The sequence below is a fragment of the Lottia gigantea genome, assembly GCF_000327385.1.
Source record: "Lottia gigantea unplaced genomic scaffold LOTGIsca_47, whole genome shotgun sequence".
In the NCBI taxonomy this organism is placed as follows: domain Eukaryota; kingdom Metazoa; phylum Mollusca; class Gastropoda; family Lottiidae; genus Lottia; species Lottia gigantea.
This window is the reverse complement of record NW_008709640.1, coordinates 126,752-150,590: the sequence shown is the minus strand read 5'-3', so window position 1 is coordinate 150,590 and position 23,839 is coordinate 126,752. Positions and strand designations below refer to the sequence as shown.

The 23,839-nt window shown below is 32.2% G+C and overlaps 1 protein-coding gene across 1 annotated transcript; it reads right to left on the bottom strand.

Annotated features, from left to right (window-relative positions):
* Positions 1-18,960: 18,960 nt before the first annotated feature.
* On the bottom strand, positions 18,961-23,586 carry LOTGIDRAFT_164722 (hypothetical protein; the record flags this gene model as incomplete). The annotated part of the gene is made up of 4 exons (XM_009061248.1): positions 18,961-19,041; positions 19,538-19,644; positions 19,814-19,934; positions 23,548-23,586. 4 exons carry the CDS (start codon positions 23,584-23,586, stop codon positions 18,961-18,963), a joined length of 348 nt encoding a protein of 115 aa, XP_009059496.1.
* Positions 23,587-23,839: the final 253 nt, after the last annotated feature.

Here is a 23,839-nt window from a genome sequence, read left to right as displayed (position 1 = left end):
TGGTGATCTTCTCTGACTCTCTGGTTTAGTGGTGACACATCCACATCCCAGTTCAGTATTCTTGGAATCTTTTCTCTGTTCAAGTTTGGAATGTCTTTTTGGCTTAATGGAAGGTTCATATTGGTTGTAAACTTTATCTAAATAATTTTTCTTTGGAGGACTCTCCTTGTTGATGATTGCATCTTTATTCTTTGCATCAGATAAATATTTTGGACTACTTCTGCCCTTCTTGCCCAATGGACATGTTTCTGGTAGATCATCCTGGACTGTCTGCTGACAGAAGAGTGTTGGTATGTCATTGCGTCTTGGTAGCGATTCAACAGAAATACATAACACAATATCTGTGAATTCTGCTTTTGGAAAATTATGCACATCAGGATTTTTATCAAATTGATGAAGTATTCCTTCACCTGGTGCTGAGAACCTGAAATTTAATTAAGATGGAATTATTCCCACATTGAACCCTATGAGAGCAGCAGACAAGTCTGATGCAAAGTTGATGATGCATGATGATCCAAGACACAAGAAGTGGTAATTTCTAAACATTCTCTATCAGTAAAAACGTGTGTTTTGAGGTGTGAGGCAAGGGTGGAACCCTCTGGCACGATTACGTATGATAAATTTGATTTCGAAGAATCATAATTGATAACAATTCACCTTATGCTGCCAAGCAATGTGTCAGATATAAATCCTCATCAGAGGCTTTTAACAAGGGAGGAAAAGTTTGGCTTCTGTTGCACCATTTTAATTTAGGCAGACACAAAATTTGATTTTGAAATTACCGTTATTCAAATCTACATAAAGATATGTTACCTATATACAACACTAAGTTTTAAGGAACCAGATGATGATAATAACCAGGAACTCAGTTGAGAGAAATGTAGGTATGATCTTAAAGCTTGTATCAAGAAACTGTTAGATACACTGCCTTCATTTCTGTCATGTCTAAAATAAAAATATTTCTACTACAACATGCAATCAAATTCACGATAAATTTATTGTGATGTTGACATTTAATCAACAGAAGATTACAATTGTCTGAAAGTTGGAAAGCCTTTTATTATCCCTATGAGAAATCTTTTATTATCCTAATGAAAAATCTTTTATCATCTTAATGAGAAACTCTTATCTTCTTTTTTTTATAAACTGGCAATTTTGCTTTCCTTTCAAATGTAGGTATTCATGGCACAAAATGGACAGTATGCAAAATTTCATTATTAAAAACAATGAAAATCATACATAAATATTACTAAACTCTATTTTAACTTTATTTGTTTTGAATGGGGAAAAAAGTGTATTGATTGTTAAGTAAGCAGCTTAAAATAGTTTTGATGGTGAGTCCTATTGGGGGCTGGATATTTCTACTTGAACCTTCAAACTAAACTTCATAGCATAAATTACCTTTTCTTGTTGAATCCAATGTACCATCTTTCTAATAAGATATATTCTTCTTTTGTACTTTCAGCTGATCCTTCAACATAAGTAGTAGCTTGTTGTCCATGTTTACAGTTTGGTAACAACAATACATCTATATATGTTGGTACTAAATTCTGCCAGGAACAATACATATGATTCTTTACCCTTCCTGCTATAGAACACTGAAAAGCCAAACCAAGTAATGTGAAAGGGAATAAAAATTCCTAAAACAAAAGGCATGTACCAATGGTCACCTAATAGTCAATGAACTAAAATCAGATTTTGAAAGTGTTTTCTCTTTGACAGTATTTGTCTGTAAAAAAGAAAACATACTTAGACCCGCACTCCCACAGGCTGTGAACATGAAGATCCCTCCATAAACCATAGTTGAAAACTTAATAAAGGTGGACTGATACCACTGTTTCCCTCATTGAAAACTGCATGGTTATATATTTTTTCATAAGCCCAAACAGGAGAAGACATTGCAGGACATAAAACTCCATTGCCAAAGGGAAGAATAAGATCTTGTATTAAGACTGTGTAGGAGTACAAAGGTTCACATTATATTCTTAATTATACAGTAATAAAAAGTATGTAAGTTAATTAATGGCCTCTCTGGTATCTCACCTCTTTTATTCCACGTTGACATAAATGACTTGTACTACCATGTAAGGAAGTACAATGCGAACCTTCTCTACGACCTTTAACAGAGGGATCAGGTGTCCTGGCTTCTACGATCAATAAACCAATCTCTTCCAACACCTCTCTTGGTTCACGTACAATAACATCCATATCACAAAACTCATCATCTACAAGACAATTTTAAAACATTGGTAATTTAAACTACTTGAGTCAAAGCTAGAACCACTTGTCAATCTCACAGTTGTCTGACAGTCAATGAATACAGCAAATTTAGTGTCATATTTGAAAAACCTTGTTCCAGCCAGTAAATCTTTTTCATAAACACCAGAATTGAGAAAATGAAATGAAATTGACATCCAAAGCCATTGTGTATTGTTTAAATTGTGTAAATGATCAGTAAATGTAAAGCAAATTAAGGAGTCTCTTTATTCAATTATGTATATCTAGACAAACCAGATCCCTTTTAATTTGGATTACACTACTAGGCCTTAACATCTAGTCATGCACATATATCCATTTTTTGAATCATTTCTAGCCAGTTCAGTAGAGCAGAAATATATAAAAGACTGAGAGATGAAAAGTATGAGTTTGAATCGCTAAGATCAAGTTTATAACTTATAACTAAAAAGTTTAAACTGCCAGAGAAACTGATAGCATTGATTTGCACAATTCAATTTTCAGACAGATGTCTATGGGTCAATTCTATTGAAACTAAGCAATTTATAACGTCACTATCGCAAAAGCTGCTAATGATTTATTAACAGTTTAAAAGGTATTTATATCATATACATTTGAGCTTTTCTATAATTACAGGAATTACAGAGATGTCTGAGGGAAAATTGGAATGAAGTCATAAATGGCTTTGATATAAATAAACCTCTTTAAAATCTGTTTAACAACTCATCTTCAACAAACAAGGGAAAAATTAACAGTTAAAATAAGTTTACACTCCCTTGCAGGCATGTAATTATTTTGATATGATTAGCAAATAAAGTATTACAGTCATAAATATTCCCTTAAAGTTAACCTATTAGATACAGAAAACTTGTTGTATGACTTTCAACTAGAACTCAACTAGCAAGTTAATAAACATGGTCACAACTTTAAAGGTAACGTAACAGAAAATCTCTCTCAAAGATAGTCCCCAAAAAGTTATATTAGAGTCCAAAAAAGTTGAAATCAAACATACACAATTTGCTAATTCTCAAGCAGTCAATTTTGTCTGCACTTTGAGGAAACTTGTTAAGGTTGTTTCTGTATTGTAGTTTAGTAAATAAATATTACTGACACCAAAAGTATTTGGGATAGTACCTTTAAACATAGTCTTATAACACGATTTATCAAGAGAATGTTCCCTCCCCCCCCCCCCCCTTCCATTCTTGATTATTGCTACTACTGCAAATTTCGAATGAGCCTAAAAATAGTGTATTTATCTAGATTTAACTAATAATATATTATTGAAGTAATATGTTGTGTCAGGACAACCTATACAATATCAATCTTCTGAAAGGTCATATCTAGAACCCATAGTTTTAAAGTGATGTACTTTCTTAATCAGCTCAAACTACCTTTATATCTTATCAGAATGATAATTTGACATCAAGTTTGTCTGTAATAAACTCAAATTATTCTGATCTATATTTTTTCTTTAGTCTAGGTTTTCATATGAAATAGGTTAGTTTACATAATTAAGCTTATCCAATTTGAAAATTTTTTGTCCAAAATATAAATGGGACAGGTAAGCCATTTTTTTGGTCAATCATATCGACTTAAGTCTCAGAAATGGGAATCTTTAAGCTTAGCCAATAGTGTTTTGAGCCTTCAAATCCAAGTGTGCAGAATTATCCGTATTGGACAGTTAAAAAGACAAGTCATCTTTTCTTAAGACACTGCCATATATAGAAAAGACATAGGAAAGAAATATGAAACGCTTGAGATATTTTTGAAAAAATTGTGTGATTTTCATACTCTGCATACATCAGGTGTTCCAGAAGAATGAGCATGACTTTGCATGCAATGGACACCCTCTATCCTCCACTAATTACAGTACAGTTCAAAATTGAGTAAGTTTTTGAGCTTGGATTCAAATGCTTATTTACAATCCCTTTAAAGGTCAAAGAACGACCCCAAGAAAATTTAATCGTACACAGGCATGACATAATATATCCATACCTTACACTCATGATAAACAAACCCTTGTTAACACATCACAACTCACTGGCTTAACATTATCACAAATTAATTACTTAGATGAGTCATTTCAAATTCAACACAAAGAGCCAGATGAGAAAAAGCTAACATAAATAGGAAAATAAATGAGGATACCTTATTATCCAAAGGATAGATCTAGAAAATGATCAATACTAAAGTCAAACTGGCTAGCTAGTTGCTACAAGTTCTATGTATTTTGTATTTGATAGAAACCACTGATGATAATATAGCTTGAGTATGAACAGGTGATGACAAAAATGCCATAAATTTCTCCACAAGTCTTGTACTGGTACTATATAGTCCTGATGTAATTATTACATGTAATCTTGACCTAGAAATATGTTGGCCATGATAATACATCCCAGTAATAGCAGACAACCACATACATTCGCAGTAATGGCAGTAATCCAATGATGTAAAGTCAATAAGGTCTAGGAGAAAATGGCAAACCTCTAAGTAGAATTCAATCCGTACTTTACATCTACTGATATTTCCAATGCTCTGCTCTCTATGATTCTGATTATTTTATCCAGCAGATTGATTTCACTCTGATGTTAATGTTTATTTTTCCAGCAAGGTAATAGCTTGATGAAGTATGACCTAGTTGTCAATCTTGTCCTATATTCTATATTTAGTAGCATGACCTATATAACATTATCCAAGCAGAAGACTGGAGGGTGTGGATTGTAAAAGTCAGTTAAGCTTATCTTAATGATCATTTAACCATATTAATTAAAGCTGTACCGATTCAGTAATCAGCAATTAAAATCTATTAGAAGAAACACATAATACTTACAGTTCAACAAACCCTGTTACCTTATAAGCACAGGCCTAATAAATAACAATCTTAATCAGTTTAAAGGTATTTACAGGTGGTTTTCTAGCCTTGTTTATAGCAAACAATTCTATCTGCTTTTTACATTCACTGATTTCCATTTTTGCATGAAAAGTATCAACAAAGGTGACGTCATTGAACAAGATTCCGCTTAACAGAAATCATTAACAAAATCATGCAGATAAATCTTTTATTGTTTACAGTTGGCAAGAAAATCACATAAATAATTATAAGACCACAAAGGTTATTAAATTGTTGAGTTATAAATGTTTCAGTTTAATACAAGTTCAACTACCATATCACCACAGTTGGTCTATGGGGTCATTAATTTCTATACCTACAGAATAATAACATATAGTCAGGGCAGAGAGTAGTAGGCTATGGTATAAAATAATAATACCTCCATTATGAGAGGATAATAACATCTACACGCTTACTTTCTTTAACAATCAATATCTTAGGGCAATGTCTTTATAATTAATCTTCTCCTTTGACCAACTCTTATTAAAAGTGAATAACGTGCTGAAAGAATTTCTAAATACGGTAATGACTAATTAGGTTTTGTCATTACTACCGGTAACATAGTGTTTTTGATATATTATTCCTCTATACTATAAATAAAACTGTTTTTGCAATCAAAATCTGAATTCAGAAAGCCACAACAGATGATAATTCCATAAATAACAATTCTAAGATTGATTTGAACTTTTGTTCTTAGTGATCAGCACATTGTGCCATTTTTCTGGGTTTGGACAAACTGAAAGCATCAAATCGTGCAATTCCAATCAGTCAGACAGCATAAAACGCTTAGTTTCAACGGAAATGCAAGAACTTTTTCGATTTCCAAGTGTCGAGCAATCTGTAACATGCAGTCTGTAGCACACAGGCCCTGTTTCTTGTCCCATTTATTGAATGGACACTTTTCTATGTCAGTCCCTTCGACCTGCATCATTGACAGGGAGAACTAAGTTGAAAAACACTGAAAATTGGAATGGTACAAATGGATGTTATCCCCATCAATACATACATAAACCTTTAAAAACCTCTTTACAATCACTTTAATGCTTTGTTTTGATAAATCGCTTTGTTTTAATAAATGGTGATTGTTAGTTTAGTATATTTATGGGTGTTGAAATAGTATGTGATGGTTGTCCTGCACTTACTAATAATGATAAGTGACAGATAAGTAATCTGTATTTGAGTGTGGTTGAACTATATTGAAACTATTACCAATGTGAGATTAAGCATTACCTATTATCGCGTGTATTGATTCAAGTGGGTATATAGAATAGATTATATTATAACACCCTCAATAGATTGTTATATATTTATTCTATCACAGTAGGTTGTAATATTTCAGTCGACTCAGTCCCAACATCCTATACAACATTCCTATCTAATATTTCACTTGCTGAATTCAGAACTTGTGTAAAGAGACATACGCTGTTTTTTTTTTTGGGGGGGAGGGGGGGATTTTAGTATTGAATATATATAAATAGTCTTCAGCATTACTAAAAATATACGAAAATCGCTTAATTCCTACAAAAATATCTCAAACTAGGAATTTCTTTGCTATTTCCATAGATATCTTTTCTATATATGGCAGTGTCTCAAAACAAGATGTCTTGTCTTTTTAACTTTTAAAAAATGATAATTCTGGCCACACATGGATTTGAATGCTCAAATTTCAACTGAGCTGTGAAAAATATTACTGATTGGCTTAGCTAAAAAATTCCTGTTTCTGAGGCTGATATTTCCCAGATTATCTGTACAGCTGGGTCGACTAGAATTATGAATGAAGATGACTTATTCAAGGTCATTAGACTTGCAATCAGATTGGAACCCACAGTGCCATTTGCTTCAACCAAGCATATGAAGTTATGTCATGTAATGATGATGTTGGTAACAGAAGCAATGGCAAGCAATTATAGTTGTTGAGATTGGGATCATATATCATATATATACAGAACAATTATCATGAATTTTAATGACATTTATCCATGACATCATCTAACAGTCTGCAATAATACATACCATATACATGCATGAATAGACCCGAAAATCTTTCAAGAAAGTGGTATATATGGCATACTATAAAAGATTGACAGTAGCAAAGCACTAATTGCTGACATTAATTATTAATTAGACAGAACAATAATTGTATTGTAAGTATTTGTCGAATGAAGGCATTCATTATTTAACAGAAATACACCATGTCATACAATGAGAATGTTCCAATGTTGGAATTTTGCACAATATGTCAAAGTGCTAAGCAACATGCATAGTTAGCTAAAGCATTCTGCGATCAAATTACACAAGGAAAAAAGTTTATTGACAGAAGTTGACTTTAAAGGGACAGATGTGCCATTTTAGGGGTTGATTTTAGTCTTGAATATATGTAAATAGTCTTCAAAAGTACTAGAAATGTACGAAAAGCCTTTCAAATACTTCAAACTAGGAATCTCAATCTTTTCTTTAAATCACGAGTCTTCATTATAACATTCAAACGCAGATAATTCTAGACTCACATATGGATTTGAAGGCTCAAATTTCGAAGGTGAGCTGTGAACACTATTACTGATTGTCTCAGCTAAGAAAATTCCAGTTTCTGAGAATAAAGTATGATTGGTCAAGAAAAAAGCCTACCTAGCCTTTAATGTCATATGTTTCTGCTGGAGAATGGGCTAATAAAAACAATGCAATGACATGCAGATACAGTTTTAAATATTTTAACGATATTCGCTCCCTTTTTTTTAAATATCCAATTATGCAAATGCCCCAAAATCTTAAACTTCATATATTTTAAAATTATAACACTGCCATCTTCAAGCCAAGCCAAGCCACAATAAGACACATGTATAAGGTGGGTATGTATAAGGTTTCATGTCTCCAATAAATAAGAAATATAAATCTATTTGGATAAAGGTGACTTGACCAACATCAATATTCTATATGCCAGTTGTTTTGACCTTGGAGACAATTTTCAGTTATATTCATTCATTAATAACCAACAAGCTGTTGTCAACTGTTGGACAGTTTTATTCAATCTGTCACTGATATTTTAACGGTAATTCACCAATATGTAAATTAAAGTCACGTTTGATCATTGATGCATTAACTATAAAAGTTTTTCCATGTTTGCATTTCCAGCAAATTCGTGTCAAAGATCTGAATTTAGTGAAAACAGACAATTCATAAGAATTCCATAAATCTTAACATTTGAATCGCTCAATCCTCTTTTTTCTTATTGTAGAAATGACAATGAAAAATGTTACTTATATTGCAAAAAGTTACATGAACACTAAAAACAGAATTGTATATAAATGTGAATTCCCTCACACAATCTTAGTGAGCACTACAAAATGCATCCAACTTCCATGCACTCATAATACCTGAATCATTGAATAAAACTAACTTAAGGTCATGCAATGATATAAGGCAAATTATCCTGCACAATGATAAACAAATACTTTAAGCACTAACTCAAGACTGTACAATTAACAAAGTGCCTCAGCATCATGTTCAGAGTGTTATATATGATTTTGTATTCCTGCTAAATGAATATAAGAATTTCTTTACCTCCTGCCCAGTTCCTGATCAGTTTATCTTATAATACAGCTGACCACTTCATAACTATACACAAATAACATTACATAATACACTTTAATACTGGACATTGTCCAACATTGGTCAAACACTAATCCTGCTATATACAGGTGACTGGAGGTTAATATTCTACTTATTAATGTACTTATGCAAAAAGAAAGCAACATATGTTGTTGACATACTCATGGTTTTGCATCAAACAATATTCTAAATGGAGCTGCAACATTTCTGCATAACTATAGCCTATAATGACCAAGTAAAACTTACTAAGCTTAAAGCATATGGTGTTCACTGTTCGCTCATCAAATGCATAATAACATACCATATGTAATAAACTATAGTTGGCCTGTCATCAACTAGTAAATAGATACACTATGTAAATGACCATTAGCTAGTTACTAGGGCTGGCCAGCTATATATAGTACTGACCTCTACTTCACATGAAATGTACCTGCATGAAAAGAGATAATAGAGACTAGGGGAAAAAGTATAATTAAATTAGTGAGTTGAGTTCCAGCTGTTGGCAGTATTTATTGATATTAGAACAATATTTGTGTACTGTAGTGTATGTTAGAAATAACCAAAATAATAAATTGATTAGACAATAAACCAATGGTTGAATATTTCATAATCTAGAACAAGAGATGCATAACAACAATGTCAGATCATGGATGATAAGTGGAGTTACCTGCAGCAAAGAGTAGAAATGAAATCAAGATCAGTATTTTCATCAGATTTGTCCAAATTACTTTATATTGGACTTGAATGCACAAACAGTGATCATCAACAAAAAATGTCTATCGGCACAAATTTAACCCTCAGATCTTGTTTTAAGAGTTAACACATGATTTTCATATAAGATTCTACTTCTAACTTTCCTGCACATATGTACCATTCTAAAAATGAAATTTTGCCAAGTCTATATCAAGTTCTTTAAATTTAAACTATAACATAATGCACCGCCAGTGATTTGAACTGGTAACAATCATTCAGAGAAATAAACCCAACAACCAGTGTTTAGTCAAAAGATATTTGTTTTTGTCCATTGCAGCATATTTCAGTCTTAACAATTTGAAGGCAGATTCTCTTGTTCTACCAATATGCATAAGCAAATCAAAGTAAACGGCAATGTCTAAAAAAACACATCCACATCAAAATCAATAAACATGAAGCATGTCAAATTTGATCAAGAACTGATTTAAAATCTCGGCTTCTATCTTGTTCCTAATCCAATTTGGTCAAGTCAGTGACAATAACTAAAATAATGACAATGTTCACTAATAATAAAGGATAAAGACAAGTCGTATGGATTCTTACAAATTTCATTTTCTTAAGTTAGCTTGAATAGAGACTGGATGTTTCAGTATGTTTTACTGCAGTTGACTTCTCATGCAAACAATGATCTTCCAACTATGTTAAGGTATATGTATCTCATGTTATAGGTCATATATGATTCAACCAATCAAATTGTCTGTTTACCAGACTTGGTTTCAATCAAATTTGATTTAAATCTTATCAGGTTGCTTATTTAATCTTACACAATTTTTAACAAAAAATATATTTCTAAAGTCATTAAAGAAACAAGAAGGAGTATTTTGCTTAAAGCCAAGTTTCTATATATAAATCTGATATCTTGAGAACAAAGACAGGATGACTTATTTCATACCAATTACTTTTTTAATACCACACCTACATTTCAAACAGAAGATTTCAAATCTAAATATAGAGCCTACATATGTTAAATATAGAATATCCCTAATTAAACTTCATTTATTTAACTTAGCTTTGTGTGTTTAAATCTTAAAAAGCACTCCATTAACAGATCAACTTCTTTTTTTCAAATTAAAAATAATTTTATTTTGATTTATCATTTAAATTAAATTGGTTAACCATATATGCTTCATATATAGTAAATAAATCCTTTGAAATTTTTCAAGGATGTGCATCAGAAGGCAGGCTGTAGCTCGAATGTTAAGAGCTTTGGAATCTTCGACATCTTTAACATGCTTACTTCAATAAAAGATCTTGTGCCTTTAACAAATCATATTTCATCATTATTTCAATCCATTCAGTTAGTTGTAATAGATATAGTACAGATAATGCCTGAAAGGTCAATTTTAAGAAGTTTGACCAAAGATTAACTCTGGTAGACTGGATTTTCAATTTTTTATAAAATGGCTAAATTTCCTACATATGATCTTAAAATTTGACAGTTATAACAGATGACATATCATGTAGATATGTCTAAAAACTAGTATTTTCTCTTGAAAAAAGGGGAAAATAATTGATTCACACCATTTTGTCATTAATGTGATTATGTGTATAAATTCACATAAAATATCATAAATATGGGTGAATCATAAGGAAATAGGTCATAAACTTACTACATGACAATATATAGGTAACAAATTACTGTTAGTGTACTTCATGAACTATCACATATATTGGAAAACATCCTTTTATGTGTTTGTTGACAACCAAACGAAAAAAGAAGTAGATACACATTGAAACAAAGAGGTTTCGACTTTTAGATCAATTATGATGTATATAATTTTTTAAGGCATCCTTTATGACAAATTTCCTTTTAAATAAAAGGCAAATATTGTTATATCTCTCAATGAGGTAATAATAAATGAATTATTTACTTATCTAAATGGTACACCAATAAATTTTTTCCAATAATCTTATTTTAACAGATTTGTACATACTTAGTCTAGATTGTTTGGGCTAATAAAGACTGGCAAGACAGTGACATTGGTCTACTCTTTTTTCAATTTCCAACTATCTTTAACATGTACAGCCTGCACATAATACAGATAGTGGACCACAGCCATATATGCCCTTCACTGCATGCCGATGGTAAAAACAAAACATCCATTTTAAGTTTCATCAAAATCAGTTGAAAACTACAAATAGCATATTCAAGATTTTGGGGCAAGGGCAATAACTCTGCTTCTAACGGTCGAAAATAGCTCAAATTCGAACTTGATCTTCATTTTAAGAGAATGTATACACATACCGAATTTCATTTGATTCCATCAAAAAATCTAGAGCGTTTACGAGCAATTGATGTTGATAGAAGCACTTACTGTATAGAGGTTAAAGGGCGGTAACTCCTCAAAACTGACGTAAGAGGCCTAAATCTTGAAAAAGACTTGAATTTAATCAGAGGTAAACTTAACTTTCACAAACCTTTCGATTTAGGTCCAATAACATCCATTTTAAGTTTCATCAAAATCTGTTGAAAACTAAGAGAGTAACAGCATAATCAAGATTTTGGGGCAAGGGCAATAACTCTGCTTCTAAGTCTGACGGACGGACGGACCGACAGGGGTGCCGACAATATACGTCCACATAGAGAGATGTGGGCGTATAAAAAAGATTATTTCCACCTTGAACTCCAGATCCTCACAGGAACATGTCATTAAAGATATCAACACCAAGCAGTTTACAATGAAATAAATCTAAGAGATGCTGTCAAATGGTACCCTCATGGCAACCATGACACTTAGCAACTAAAATCATCATTTAGACCTTGACATTTTTTACCACAAATTTTCAAATTGGTTATGTAAATAAACTAACCTATTTCAAGTGGGACTAATCTAGGATGGAAAATGTATGTAGTAAAGTGCTTTTAAGTCATCTTTTGTGACTTTTGTTAAGTGACAGGTGATAAATTTAACAGTGTAAAATTCAGAATAAATCTGTATCACCTGCCAGAATAAGCCATTATTATACACAAGTTTTGTTACTGTAACAATCAACAATATGTAACACACTGTGATTTATTTTTTAAATTCAAGAAAAGTTTGAAAGTTAAACGCAAAGGAGTTTTGTGCAGTCTCAAAAATAGTGAAAAGAGTGTCATAAACTATTAGGGTGTATCACAAAATAAGATATTTATGCATCATTATCGCACATCATTCAAGTAAATTGGTATTTGAATATTAATGTCATAATGTTGTCAAGTTTTATGTAATAACTTGAACCATAGAGCTGTTGGAAGGGAAATAAGAAAAGTGCAAATGTATGTTGTTTGTGTTCCCTACACAAGAAAGCTAGAAAATCTTTGTTGAATCCATTTTAATGTAAGCTTATATGCTGTTGAGGGATTTTTAAAAACCTGTAAAGAATGACCCAACTGTCACTTTTAATAAACAAAAACAAACCTGGTATAAAGCACAGTTTTACATCATCAGAAGATCAAAGCAAGGTTAAATGAAATATACTGTTTCTCTCATTGAACTAGATTGAGAAGAAAAACAGTCAAGTTTTTACCCCACTACTGGTAACAACTATCATTTATTTAGTATATTTGAGTTTTTAGCTAACTGTGATTCTGCTATACATGTATATATATATATATAAAAATAGAAAGTGGTGCCAACAAAACTACTTGTTATATTAACAACTCACATTAACAAGTTAGTGCAGAATGAAACTCAGCTAGAAAAAGTACTCAAATTCTTGTAATAAGATCAAGTAAACAAAGGTTTCGTTCATATTTTCCCAATCAGTAATCAACATCTCAACTTTTTAGCTATATACTCATCTCTAAAAACATGAAATTAAACATTACAAGGGTGGTAGGGCCGGGTAAACTGATCAAAATAATCGATAATCATCACTATGAATTTATAATTATGATTATTGATTAATATTTCATAATATTATAAGTCAAAGTTACATTTTCTCCACTGTACCCATTAACAAGTAGTAATCTCTTCCACAGAGGTTCCCTTCAGCACATAACATACCCACAATAAGATATAATAACCCATCAAAGCAATAATATACTTATATTGAAGCAAAAATAACCCATGAAATTAAGAATTTGGCATGTTTTATATTTAGAATTTGTAGTATTTTTTAAATGAATAATTTCAATTATTAATCGATTATTGATCGGTAGTCTGTCATCGATAATCCATCCCAATTTGGTAATCAATACCAAAAAAGATGGCAGGACTTTTCACTCTTTCAGAACACTTAAATTTGACACTAGATTTTTCAACTAAACATCTCTTTATCTTTAAGAGAGCCACATTTAAGAATGATCGATTGGCAGTTTTTAAGTATTTCTATTTCAATTGGTTAACTCAAGAAATTGAACAAAGCTGGGGCGTTCTCAATACATGACAGAAGCAAATGAAATGAAATGAATGGAGTTTTACGTCCTACTTTTCATGACAGAAGCAAACATAAAAAATATTCAATTCCAGAAATTAATTACATTCATATTTCACTTCTAACACTGTAGATGGTTTTGAGAAATTCCAGAAGAACTTGACCGAATGATGAAGTCCTTATCACCAATACTATGTCTGCAGTTCCTGTAATTTCAGAAGAACTTGACCAGATTATAACATCTTTTAAAATATTTTCCAATTCTTTTTAATCATACTATATGTAACAAATATAATATGTCATCTTACAAAGTAGATATTTTTTTTTGCAATATATTCATGAACTTTTCACCTTTTCAAGATATCTCATCAAATTACCCCTAAAGTTTGATCAATATGACAATAAAAGAAAGGGCCAATATGCCCTCTAGTGTCATTTAACTTCATAAAAAACATGAATTTCAAATCGGACATGTCCACTGAATCGTAACATAATAAATTATAATCTAATAAAGTAAGAAATGGGAGGATATTGGAGAAGATTAAAATAAGGGCTAAGTATAGCTATTAAAGGGGCAGTATCATTATTACAATTATTGTGAATTATACTTGAAAATATTTCTAAAATATGCTTATTACATCTATATATAATCTACTTGATCAAGTTGATTTTAATCATAATTGGAGATAATTGGTTTGGTGTTGGGCATTATAACAGCTTAATATCATTTGTTACACCTCGCTTTCCCAACTTACTTTAAAAATATGTCTGCCCCTTTTTAGACAAATAAACTTTTCATTTTTAGTGTAACTAGCAGAGATATTTAAAAAAAAATACAAAACTATATAGCAATGAAACTTGAAAATAGCACAGAGATATAATTTGTTCAGTTCAGCCTCTGACAGATTTCTCCTCAAATAATTGAACTTATCACATAGAATTTGTGAAAAATCACTCGAAAAGTGCAACTCCAAACCAAATTATCTGGAGAAATTGCTACATTGTGGGTAAAATCAAATCATATAGGTCTACCAGTAGTGGAAAAGGGTGAGAAGGATATTGGCTAAACAAATATTTTTCTTTCACTGTTAAATAAGGAAAAGTTTGTTGACATATCAATTCTATTCAACTGATGCTAGACTAGCAAGTCAAATGTACACTAGACAGAAAAATCAATATAATGTAGATGGTCATATTATGTAATACCAGTACATTTAAATAAATAATATAAATTTCAGATCCATCATCAATATAACGAATCCAATTACACAGACATCTTATTTCATCTTTCATGACTTCCTTATAATATAAGCTTACCCTTTCTAGAACCAGCCATCAGCTCAGTAAGAGTAAGTTGAATAATAAGCTGTTAACAATGAAATGTTTATGAAGACGAAGAAAAGTCAGTCTTTCCTTTTGGGAGGCAAGACAGTCTGATGTAAGTTTTAAAACTCATATCATCAAACTTGTAAAAAAAATATTTCTCTCTGGTAATTTGTGTAACGTCAGCTTTTCAGGAATAAAGATATATTGTTTCAACCACATTGAATGTTTGCCATATTAGAAGATTAAACTCAATATCAAGCTCAATATCAAATATTTTCATCTTGAAGTACATGATAGAAATTCTGGGAAACATGTCCAGACATAAGTGCTCCTATATTCATTTCGATATATATATCTAAGCATAAAAAATACCACCCTTCAAACAGCTCTCATATCCTTTTTCATATTGAAAAATTATTTAAATTATTGTAGCTGCCTCACACCATTTAACCATTTAAAAATCTATTTATGTCATTGATCAAAATAGACAACAAAGAACCTTCAGTGATTACATCATGAGTCATAAAAGTCATTTAAGTTCTTGAAAAACATAGTCATTTCAAATTAAGATATAGCTTTTTTGTCTTACATCTGAATATTTATTATAAAACAAGTGTTTATATATTCAGGTTTTTTCTCCATAAGTTGAATAAATATAGGTCTGTTCTAAATATAGTTGCCAGCCTCAAGTATACTGCATGAGGATAATACCATCAGCTGATATCTGTCAAATAATTTTATAAGAGAGATATGTTGTGTTTGTACCTCATTTTGCATATCTGATCAGAAATAATTGTCAGGGAGTGCTGTAGTGGTCTTGGCAAAATCTTTTCTATGCGTTTTTCTTATGCCAGATGGGTCTGTAATAGAGCAAGGCGTTCGATACAGCCACGAAAGGCAATCTAATCTTGACGTTGCATTCTCACGAGTGATTGAATGATGGGCACTTACCTCTTTCGGGTTTCATACTCTTATTATTATATTGTCGCCTCTATCTCAACCTTCCTTTGTAACAAAAGATAACCACTGGTCATTTTCCAAGTAAACTTGTCACTTGAGAACGTAAAATCTCGGATTTTAAGTAAGCAGACATCGTCCAACCTTCCAAACCAATGACAACTTGCAAACTGCCCGACCCAAATGTTTATGAATAATGTTGTTCCCTAGTAGGTCACGTGGGAAATAAAAACATTAAACAGTTTGATAATATCATGGTAGGGTGATTCAATTTTCATCTTATATAGATTTAATGAGAGAAACCGAAAAGAATTTTTCATAATTCATCTTTTTCTTTCTTTTGCTGTCATCGTCTTCAGAAATTTAGCCAATGACCTATGACATCCGACCTTGACCTTTAATGTAGCCCACTGACACTGAAATATACATTAAACTTGTTAAATGCACAATTTACTTCAATATAAATTACTTTTGGTTTTATCTATGAGTTAAATGCATTGTGATTACAGATAATATGTCGACACGACTTTCCTTTTTACAAACAGACAAGTTTAGAAATGAAAACTTGACAGTTGAAGGGAAATAACTCCTAGTTTGTTTACATGTTGCCTTGATCGTCAAGCCACGAAACATGAGCTTCGTTTTGATTCAAGGGAGATAACACCATTTTATTTCATGGCCACAATGCTTGGGAACTCCGAAGAAATTGTTTAAATAGAATTATAAAGAGGTTGATTCATAGAGTTATAGATTTTAATTTTACTCTATAGGTTAATACAAAATATGTGAAATCTTTCTTTGTTTTAACAGATATGAAGTGCTTAGATATTTGACAAACCATCAGAAAAGAAGTAGTTGTTGTCTTAATTATCTCCCCTTGACCACATTAGGCTAATCTCTTGAGATTTCGTCCCCGGTTTGTCGTTGATTATTGACTCATGATCAAAGTTAGTCATACAACAAGCAACATTTGAGAGAATTAAATCAATTTGTTGAATTTAATCAATCCTTTAGACCTTATTCACGCCTCGTTATTGAGACACTGAAAGTGAGGTTCATAACGCATATTAGCCTACGCCATCCATTGATACGATGGTGATGTCATATGAATGAATATCCTATATGACGTCACTGGAAACCAGCTGATCAACAGCGAGAAAAGAGGCTTCAACCTGCCCTTTCTCAGAAATGTGTGATGGTAAAATTCATCTGAAAGTATCACGAAGTAGCTTAACCAATTCCAAATTTAATGTCAAATATTATACGGCTAGTTTTGAGTTAATGGGATTGGAAGAGGCTTTGAAGACGTCAAGGTGACGAATTTATTGCAGTTACACCTTTTTTTTGCTGTGGTCAACTATCAGATATGAACGGTCAGAATCTTATAGACCGAATATTGGCCTAGTTGTCAGCAGTCAACCTGACGACCTCGTATGTCGGCCAGAGAGAAATATGTAACGGCGTCCGGTTTATCAACAACTTATTGAATAGGACCGGTAGGCCATCTAAAGATTGTTTATGGACTAATTTTCCAGATTCTGGATGCCAACCATTCGGAATCTTCAAACCCTAGCAACGTAATCTAAAATGCTAAGTATTTTTTTTAGATATCAACTCAGCAATAAAAACTTTCATTTCCTCTCAGGTAGGCCTACCCTTCTCCAGGATAGGTAGCATACCAGATACTTGTAGATATTTGTTGCCATTCAGTCCCTATCAAATCAAGTCTTGTTGTTGGATATAATTACACATGTAATTGTATTAAACAGACTTAACCATCTTATTATGAACAATTTTATTCGTTGAAGGCGAACTAGAAGTCTAATTTCATTCCAGAAAGAGTTACGGGACGGTAATAATAGGCCTGTATAAACTGAATAATATCAATCGATTAGCCAAAATTAAAGAAATACACATGTATATCAATTTAATAAATTAGTTCAATTTTGTTCACTCTAAATAATTTGGTTTATAACAATAACAGATACAAGTATAAAATATCACAGTTTCATCAAATATATTTCAACAAATTTTGAGCCACATCAAGGAGATCGCGTGTTCCGGGTGGTCTTGTAGCCTACAGTTGGATGGACTGGAATACAGATGTACAATGACTAATTCCAGCAAGTTACTCGGAATTCTAATTAATATGCAGACGAAGATTACAATTTACCACGACAATCAGAATGCATTCTGCTGAAGGGTGAGATCGTTTTTCTGTGGTGTATGAACAAGCATTTTTTTGGACGTAACTATCTGCCCGACCAAGCACTTCTGGACGAACAATTATCTAGCTAGATATGTTTTCAGAGTCACATCACAGCAACCGTTTGTCAAATCGATTCCATATAGGCCTACACAACTATACATGACTATAAAACTGTACAGAACTATTTTGTAGTTTTTTGCAGACTCCACCAGTGTCGACATCACAATATAATCTTTTAAAATAAATTCTGAATATTTGCTAAGAAATCACTTCAAACAAAAACAACAATTTTGTTTATGGAATCTCGAAATGCCATAACATACGATCAATGCAATTGATTTCGAGACATCATTTTGTTGGTAAGGGTTTTAGTTTCTGTATAAATTTTCTTCTCGGGGATACTGTAGAACCTTGTGAAAGCTGCATCACATTCGAGAAATTTGTTTTAAAACTCTTACTCTTCTGTAAAAAAAAAGAAAGAAAAATTATTTGAAAAATTATTGTCCTACGAGTTTGTCTCAAAGTCATTACATTACAAGACATTACACCTGGTTACTGCTAAATTAACCATCTTGCCAATAGGATACGATTTCTCGTCAACGACAAAACGTATATACGTGCTTTAATCTCAAGGGCTTAAATTTTGTCGTTCAAATGAGACAAGAAACTGTGTACCGTTTGATACACCCAGTGCTCCTCGAAGATACTCCTGTTGGGAATAGAAAAGAGAGTATATAGGTTAACTAATGCTGCTGATCCGTTCCTCTTTGCTCGTCGCATGGTGTTACAAGGACTCATTTGAAAAACTTTTTTCACTTTCGCATTATCAAATCGTTCGGTATAGGTCACAGATAAAACAAAACGATCCAAATAGCTTATCCTATACATAAAACCCATTTTATTGTGGTATGACCAAAGCTCCAAAGACGGCCCAGTTCCCGTTCCTATCAGGATAATTTGTGAAGCGCCCCCGCAAAAAATATCGATACTGTCTTCAGATACACTACAATGCCTTTTTATAGATCGTTTGAATGAGTTTTTAAAATTTATTTAAGGTCGGTTGGTAGATGACAAGTTAACGTTCGCTTCCAGCCGATGCTGATATCGCAACTTATATGTATAGATAGTAGTTCTTATTGGATGATTCTGTGCTGATGGTTTGTCAAAAAAAGTTTTGGACCTTTTAGATCCCCCTTTTTACTTACGTGTAAAAACTGGTTCATTACAGTATTGTGGTGATTCTTCATTTTCATTTCAAAATCTAACATATATTTTGGGAATAATGACTTTTCATCAAAAGCTGTATTCAGAGCTGAAATAAATAGATACATTTTGACGCATTTCAAGCCTAATATTTTAAGACATCTTCTGATGTTCTGAAATCCAAAAATGCATGACATGCCATATAACGAACTATTCTTGGACATTCCCTATGAGAAATTGTCAAAATGCGCCAATGTCGGATATACGTATATACTTACATTCCGATAATGCTGGCAATCGTGGAAGATTTTCAGTACTTTCGGATCGTTCAACAAAATATTTTTCGGCGTCTGGTTTGACCAATGTTTCAACATTTGTAAGATCCGACGTCTTTAATGCCTGGAAAATATGTAAAGACAAATATGTTACGATTCTGGCAACAGATCGCGGCGCCGACCCTTTGCAACTGTATACAGATAGGGACAGATGGACTCAGTAATTTATACGGGAATAAATGTCGGGATGAGATTCCAAATACGGGCGCAAACCTCTCACGAGGTATTGGAGGGGGTTCTCTCCAATTAAATTTTTGAATAATATAATTTATTTGGTGCATTCTGAACAGAAGTTGCATATAGAATTACTGTAGAAATGTAATTAAAAGTAATCGGCGCTATTATGTGAATTGTAGAATTCTACATTAAATTATCAAATTTATACTAGATTATATAAAAGGCTAATTGAACTGTGACAAGTCGCTAAATATCAATGTAACAAAGATAATTTAACGGCGTTTCCTCTAATGTGTAATTACCCCTTCGCTTTACAATGAGCTCGTCCAAACTTCTCATAAGACTGGCATAACCTTTGAAGTCGGAACCGAAAATACTCTACGAAATAACAATGGAGTCTGGAATTCCTGCAAATGATTCCGTTATTTTCAGATTATAATTGAGCGCTAGCCGTGCATAAAATGTTTTCAATCAATATAATGTTGCAGTGGTTAACTTTAGAGATAACGATGTAAGTGAGAAAGACCACTAGTTCAGTCTACAGAATGTTTTTAGACCAGAAATAATGTCAGCATGGCACCAAATTGGAATATATCATGTCTTAGTAAGAGAGTGTGGGTGTATTGAAGTGGTAAGTTATATTTTATTATCGTACAATTGATAAAGCCAGTTATTTGATATCCCATGTAATATATCAATTTTACTGTGTTTGATTACCGTTATCTGTTTTAAAGGGTCAGTGTTCTACTTTGTATTGATGCATGATGTACACTTTGCAATATAAAAAACCTAGGCCTATGGAAGAAAGGCAATTTGAACTATATGAAAATATACTTAATCCTTTAGCGACATTTAGGGGTAGATATACTTGAGGTCAGCTGATTCGCTCACTTAAGCAAATCATATTTTGTTTATAGGGAATAAATTCAAATGAGGCAATAACAGGCATAGTTTGTTTGATTGTATTGGATTTGGACATCAAAATTCAACACTGAAAAGTTGGAATTGAGCTCTATCAGCTGGTTATACAAATATGTTGTCAACAAATGTTTCAAGTAATTTGAGTCTTAATTTTTCCTTATTTGATACCTCATAATATTTTTATTACATTTTACTTTCCTCTCACAAAAGGCCTTCAATTTTGTTGGTGATTTTAGGTAGCTTTGTGTTAAAGTTTAAGCAAGACACACTAAACTGATTAAAGGATTCCACTTGTCTTGTAAGTATAACTGAGTATCAAGGGTCATGTAATTTTGTTGAGAACAATAGTTGCATTGAGTTTATTTTGGAGAGGTGACAACAGATAAAAAATGGCGGATAGGTTCCAAAAGATAAAACAAAGGATTAGGCTATGAATAAGTTTCAAAGTTGTGTAATGTGTCTATTTTCAATTTTCACCTCAATGATTTTTTGAGGAAGAACTAGGGATGTAGTAAACAGGATGTGACAAAGTTAGTAAACATACAATGATGTTTATTTTCACAGTTTGGTCAACTTGAGTTGTTTATTTTTAGCTGTCCCTCCAGCTGGCAATATCAGACAAACTAGTGTTCTTTTATTACCAAGTAATCTTCTTGGCTAACAACATCATCATCAAAAGAAATAATGTTGAAAGTTTCTGACAAAGTAAACATGAGAATTAGACAACAATGAATTTTTGAATTTTCCGTTCTATTTTTGAGTTACCGGTAACTAAATTTTTGTGTCTGACAAAATTATTCATTTTGAAAGTTTGACTCATTTCCAGAGAGATAGTCTTCTTAATATGTGCTTTACCAGTTATAATAGCTCAATTTCAGCTCTTTATAACACTTTGAGAATTAAAATCAGACATCTGGTTCTCCTACAATCCAGTAATAAGGTTGTCATCAGGCCCGTGGCCAAACAAGTTCAGGGGAGCAAATCCCAACTAGTGAAACATATAGCTGATATTTAGTTCTATCAGTTTATAAAAACAAATATATAGTTATCAGCTGATACAGTAAATAATAAAACAAATGAAATCTTTTATAAGATATCAATCTTCACAATCCATTAAGCATCAGTTGATATATCTAATTATTTTCAGACTAATAAAAAGGATTTCATACCAACATTTTCCCCCAAAAAAGTCAATAAACTCTTCAGCTAGCACAGAAATAATAGTCTATAATGATAAATTGACGTGTACAAGAGAATTAGTCTGATATTGACAATAGAGTAGAGGGAATTTTATGGGAAGAAGAAATTTTCCGTTCTATTAATGAATTATAAAATGAAATAGTACCATCCACTTTTTATTATCGGATCTGGCACTTTCTTGGTAATTGGCATCTTCAAAATGTCAAGGTATTACAAACTATGTCTTATATATTTAAATCATATGGCATTTTTTCTTATATGAAAGAAGTTTGTCAATGTAGCTGATTGGACTGTATATTATTCTAGGCTGTATTTGATAGCAAGTAATCTAATCGAATGCTTACATTAAAAAAACACCTTGATCCAAGAAGATAGCTTGCCATGCAAGTTAACATTGACCCACTTCCAGCTGTCAGAAATGATAAAGTCTTTATTGTCTTCATACTGAATCTAATAACATAATAATCTTCAAAATATGTATAAGTCAAGACAAAAACGTTAAAAACAGTTCATCAAATTATCATCATATTCAAACATGAACAATGTCTCATCAACGTACACACAAGGGCAATAACTCCAAATGTTACCAATTGCGAATTTGACCCTGATCACATCAATATATACATGCATACTGCAGTCTCTATCCTGCCTACAAGCTAAACCAGACACGTTGTTACAAAGTCAAGGGCAATAACTCCGAAACTGTTTACCGGAGTTTGAATTTGACCGATCAATCAATATATACTTACATACCAAGTTGCATTCAGAAAGGATAAAAACTGCAGCCTCTATTTTGCCTACAAGAAATGTGAACAGATGGAAAATGTGAACGGATGGACAGACTGACTGACGGTCGGGGGTTGACAGCAACATATATCCACATTTCCATGTGGACATATAAAAAAAGTACGTAATTGTGTCAAGGTATAAGACAATCTTGGTAATACCTTGACATTTTGAAGATGGATAATTGGAGGTTTTATAAAATAGAGAGATAGTGCGAGAGAGGAACAAAATATTGTATTGATTTGTGTACAAGAGGGTAAAAGGTGAACTCTGTCTGGAAATCTAATATTATCATCATACTGGATCAATCATGTCAAATAATAGGGCACTCATATCAAGACAGACAGCTAAGAAGGATTTCATAAAGTAGAAAAGGTTTTGCAAGCAAATCTGATTAACAAGACGGACAATTAAGAGGGTTTTCATATAGTGGAATGAGTTTTGAACTCATGCCTGGTTATCGAGACAGACAGCTAAGAAAGATTGAGATAGCAGAGAAAGTTTATGGTAGGAATTTTAAACATTTAACAGATATTGGTATTCATGATCAATACCGACAATATAGAAAATAACGTAACCATGGTGTCATTTACATCATAATGATCAGAAACCTTGAAGCAAACCATTGCCATGATGAAATATTCATCATCATATTATGGAAATGAAAACTGAAATTATATGTCCTACATTTTTTAAGGGCGGGGGGAGTGAGCAATTACATTTCTGCCTAAGTTTTTTTTATTCCCAACTGTGACATATGGTTTATTGTCTTGCCTGAAGTCTTAACAAGTTCATTGGTGTATTGAATTTTGTCCATTTCATTAAAATGAATTTGAGTAACAGTATCAGTAGATGCACTTTGTCTTGTAAATATATAATTCAAGT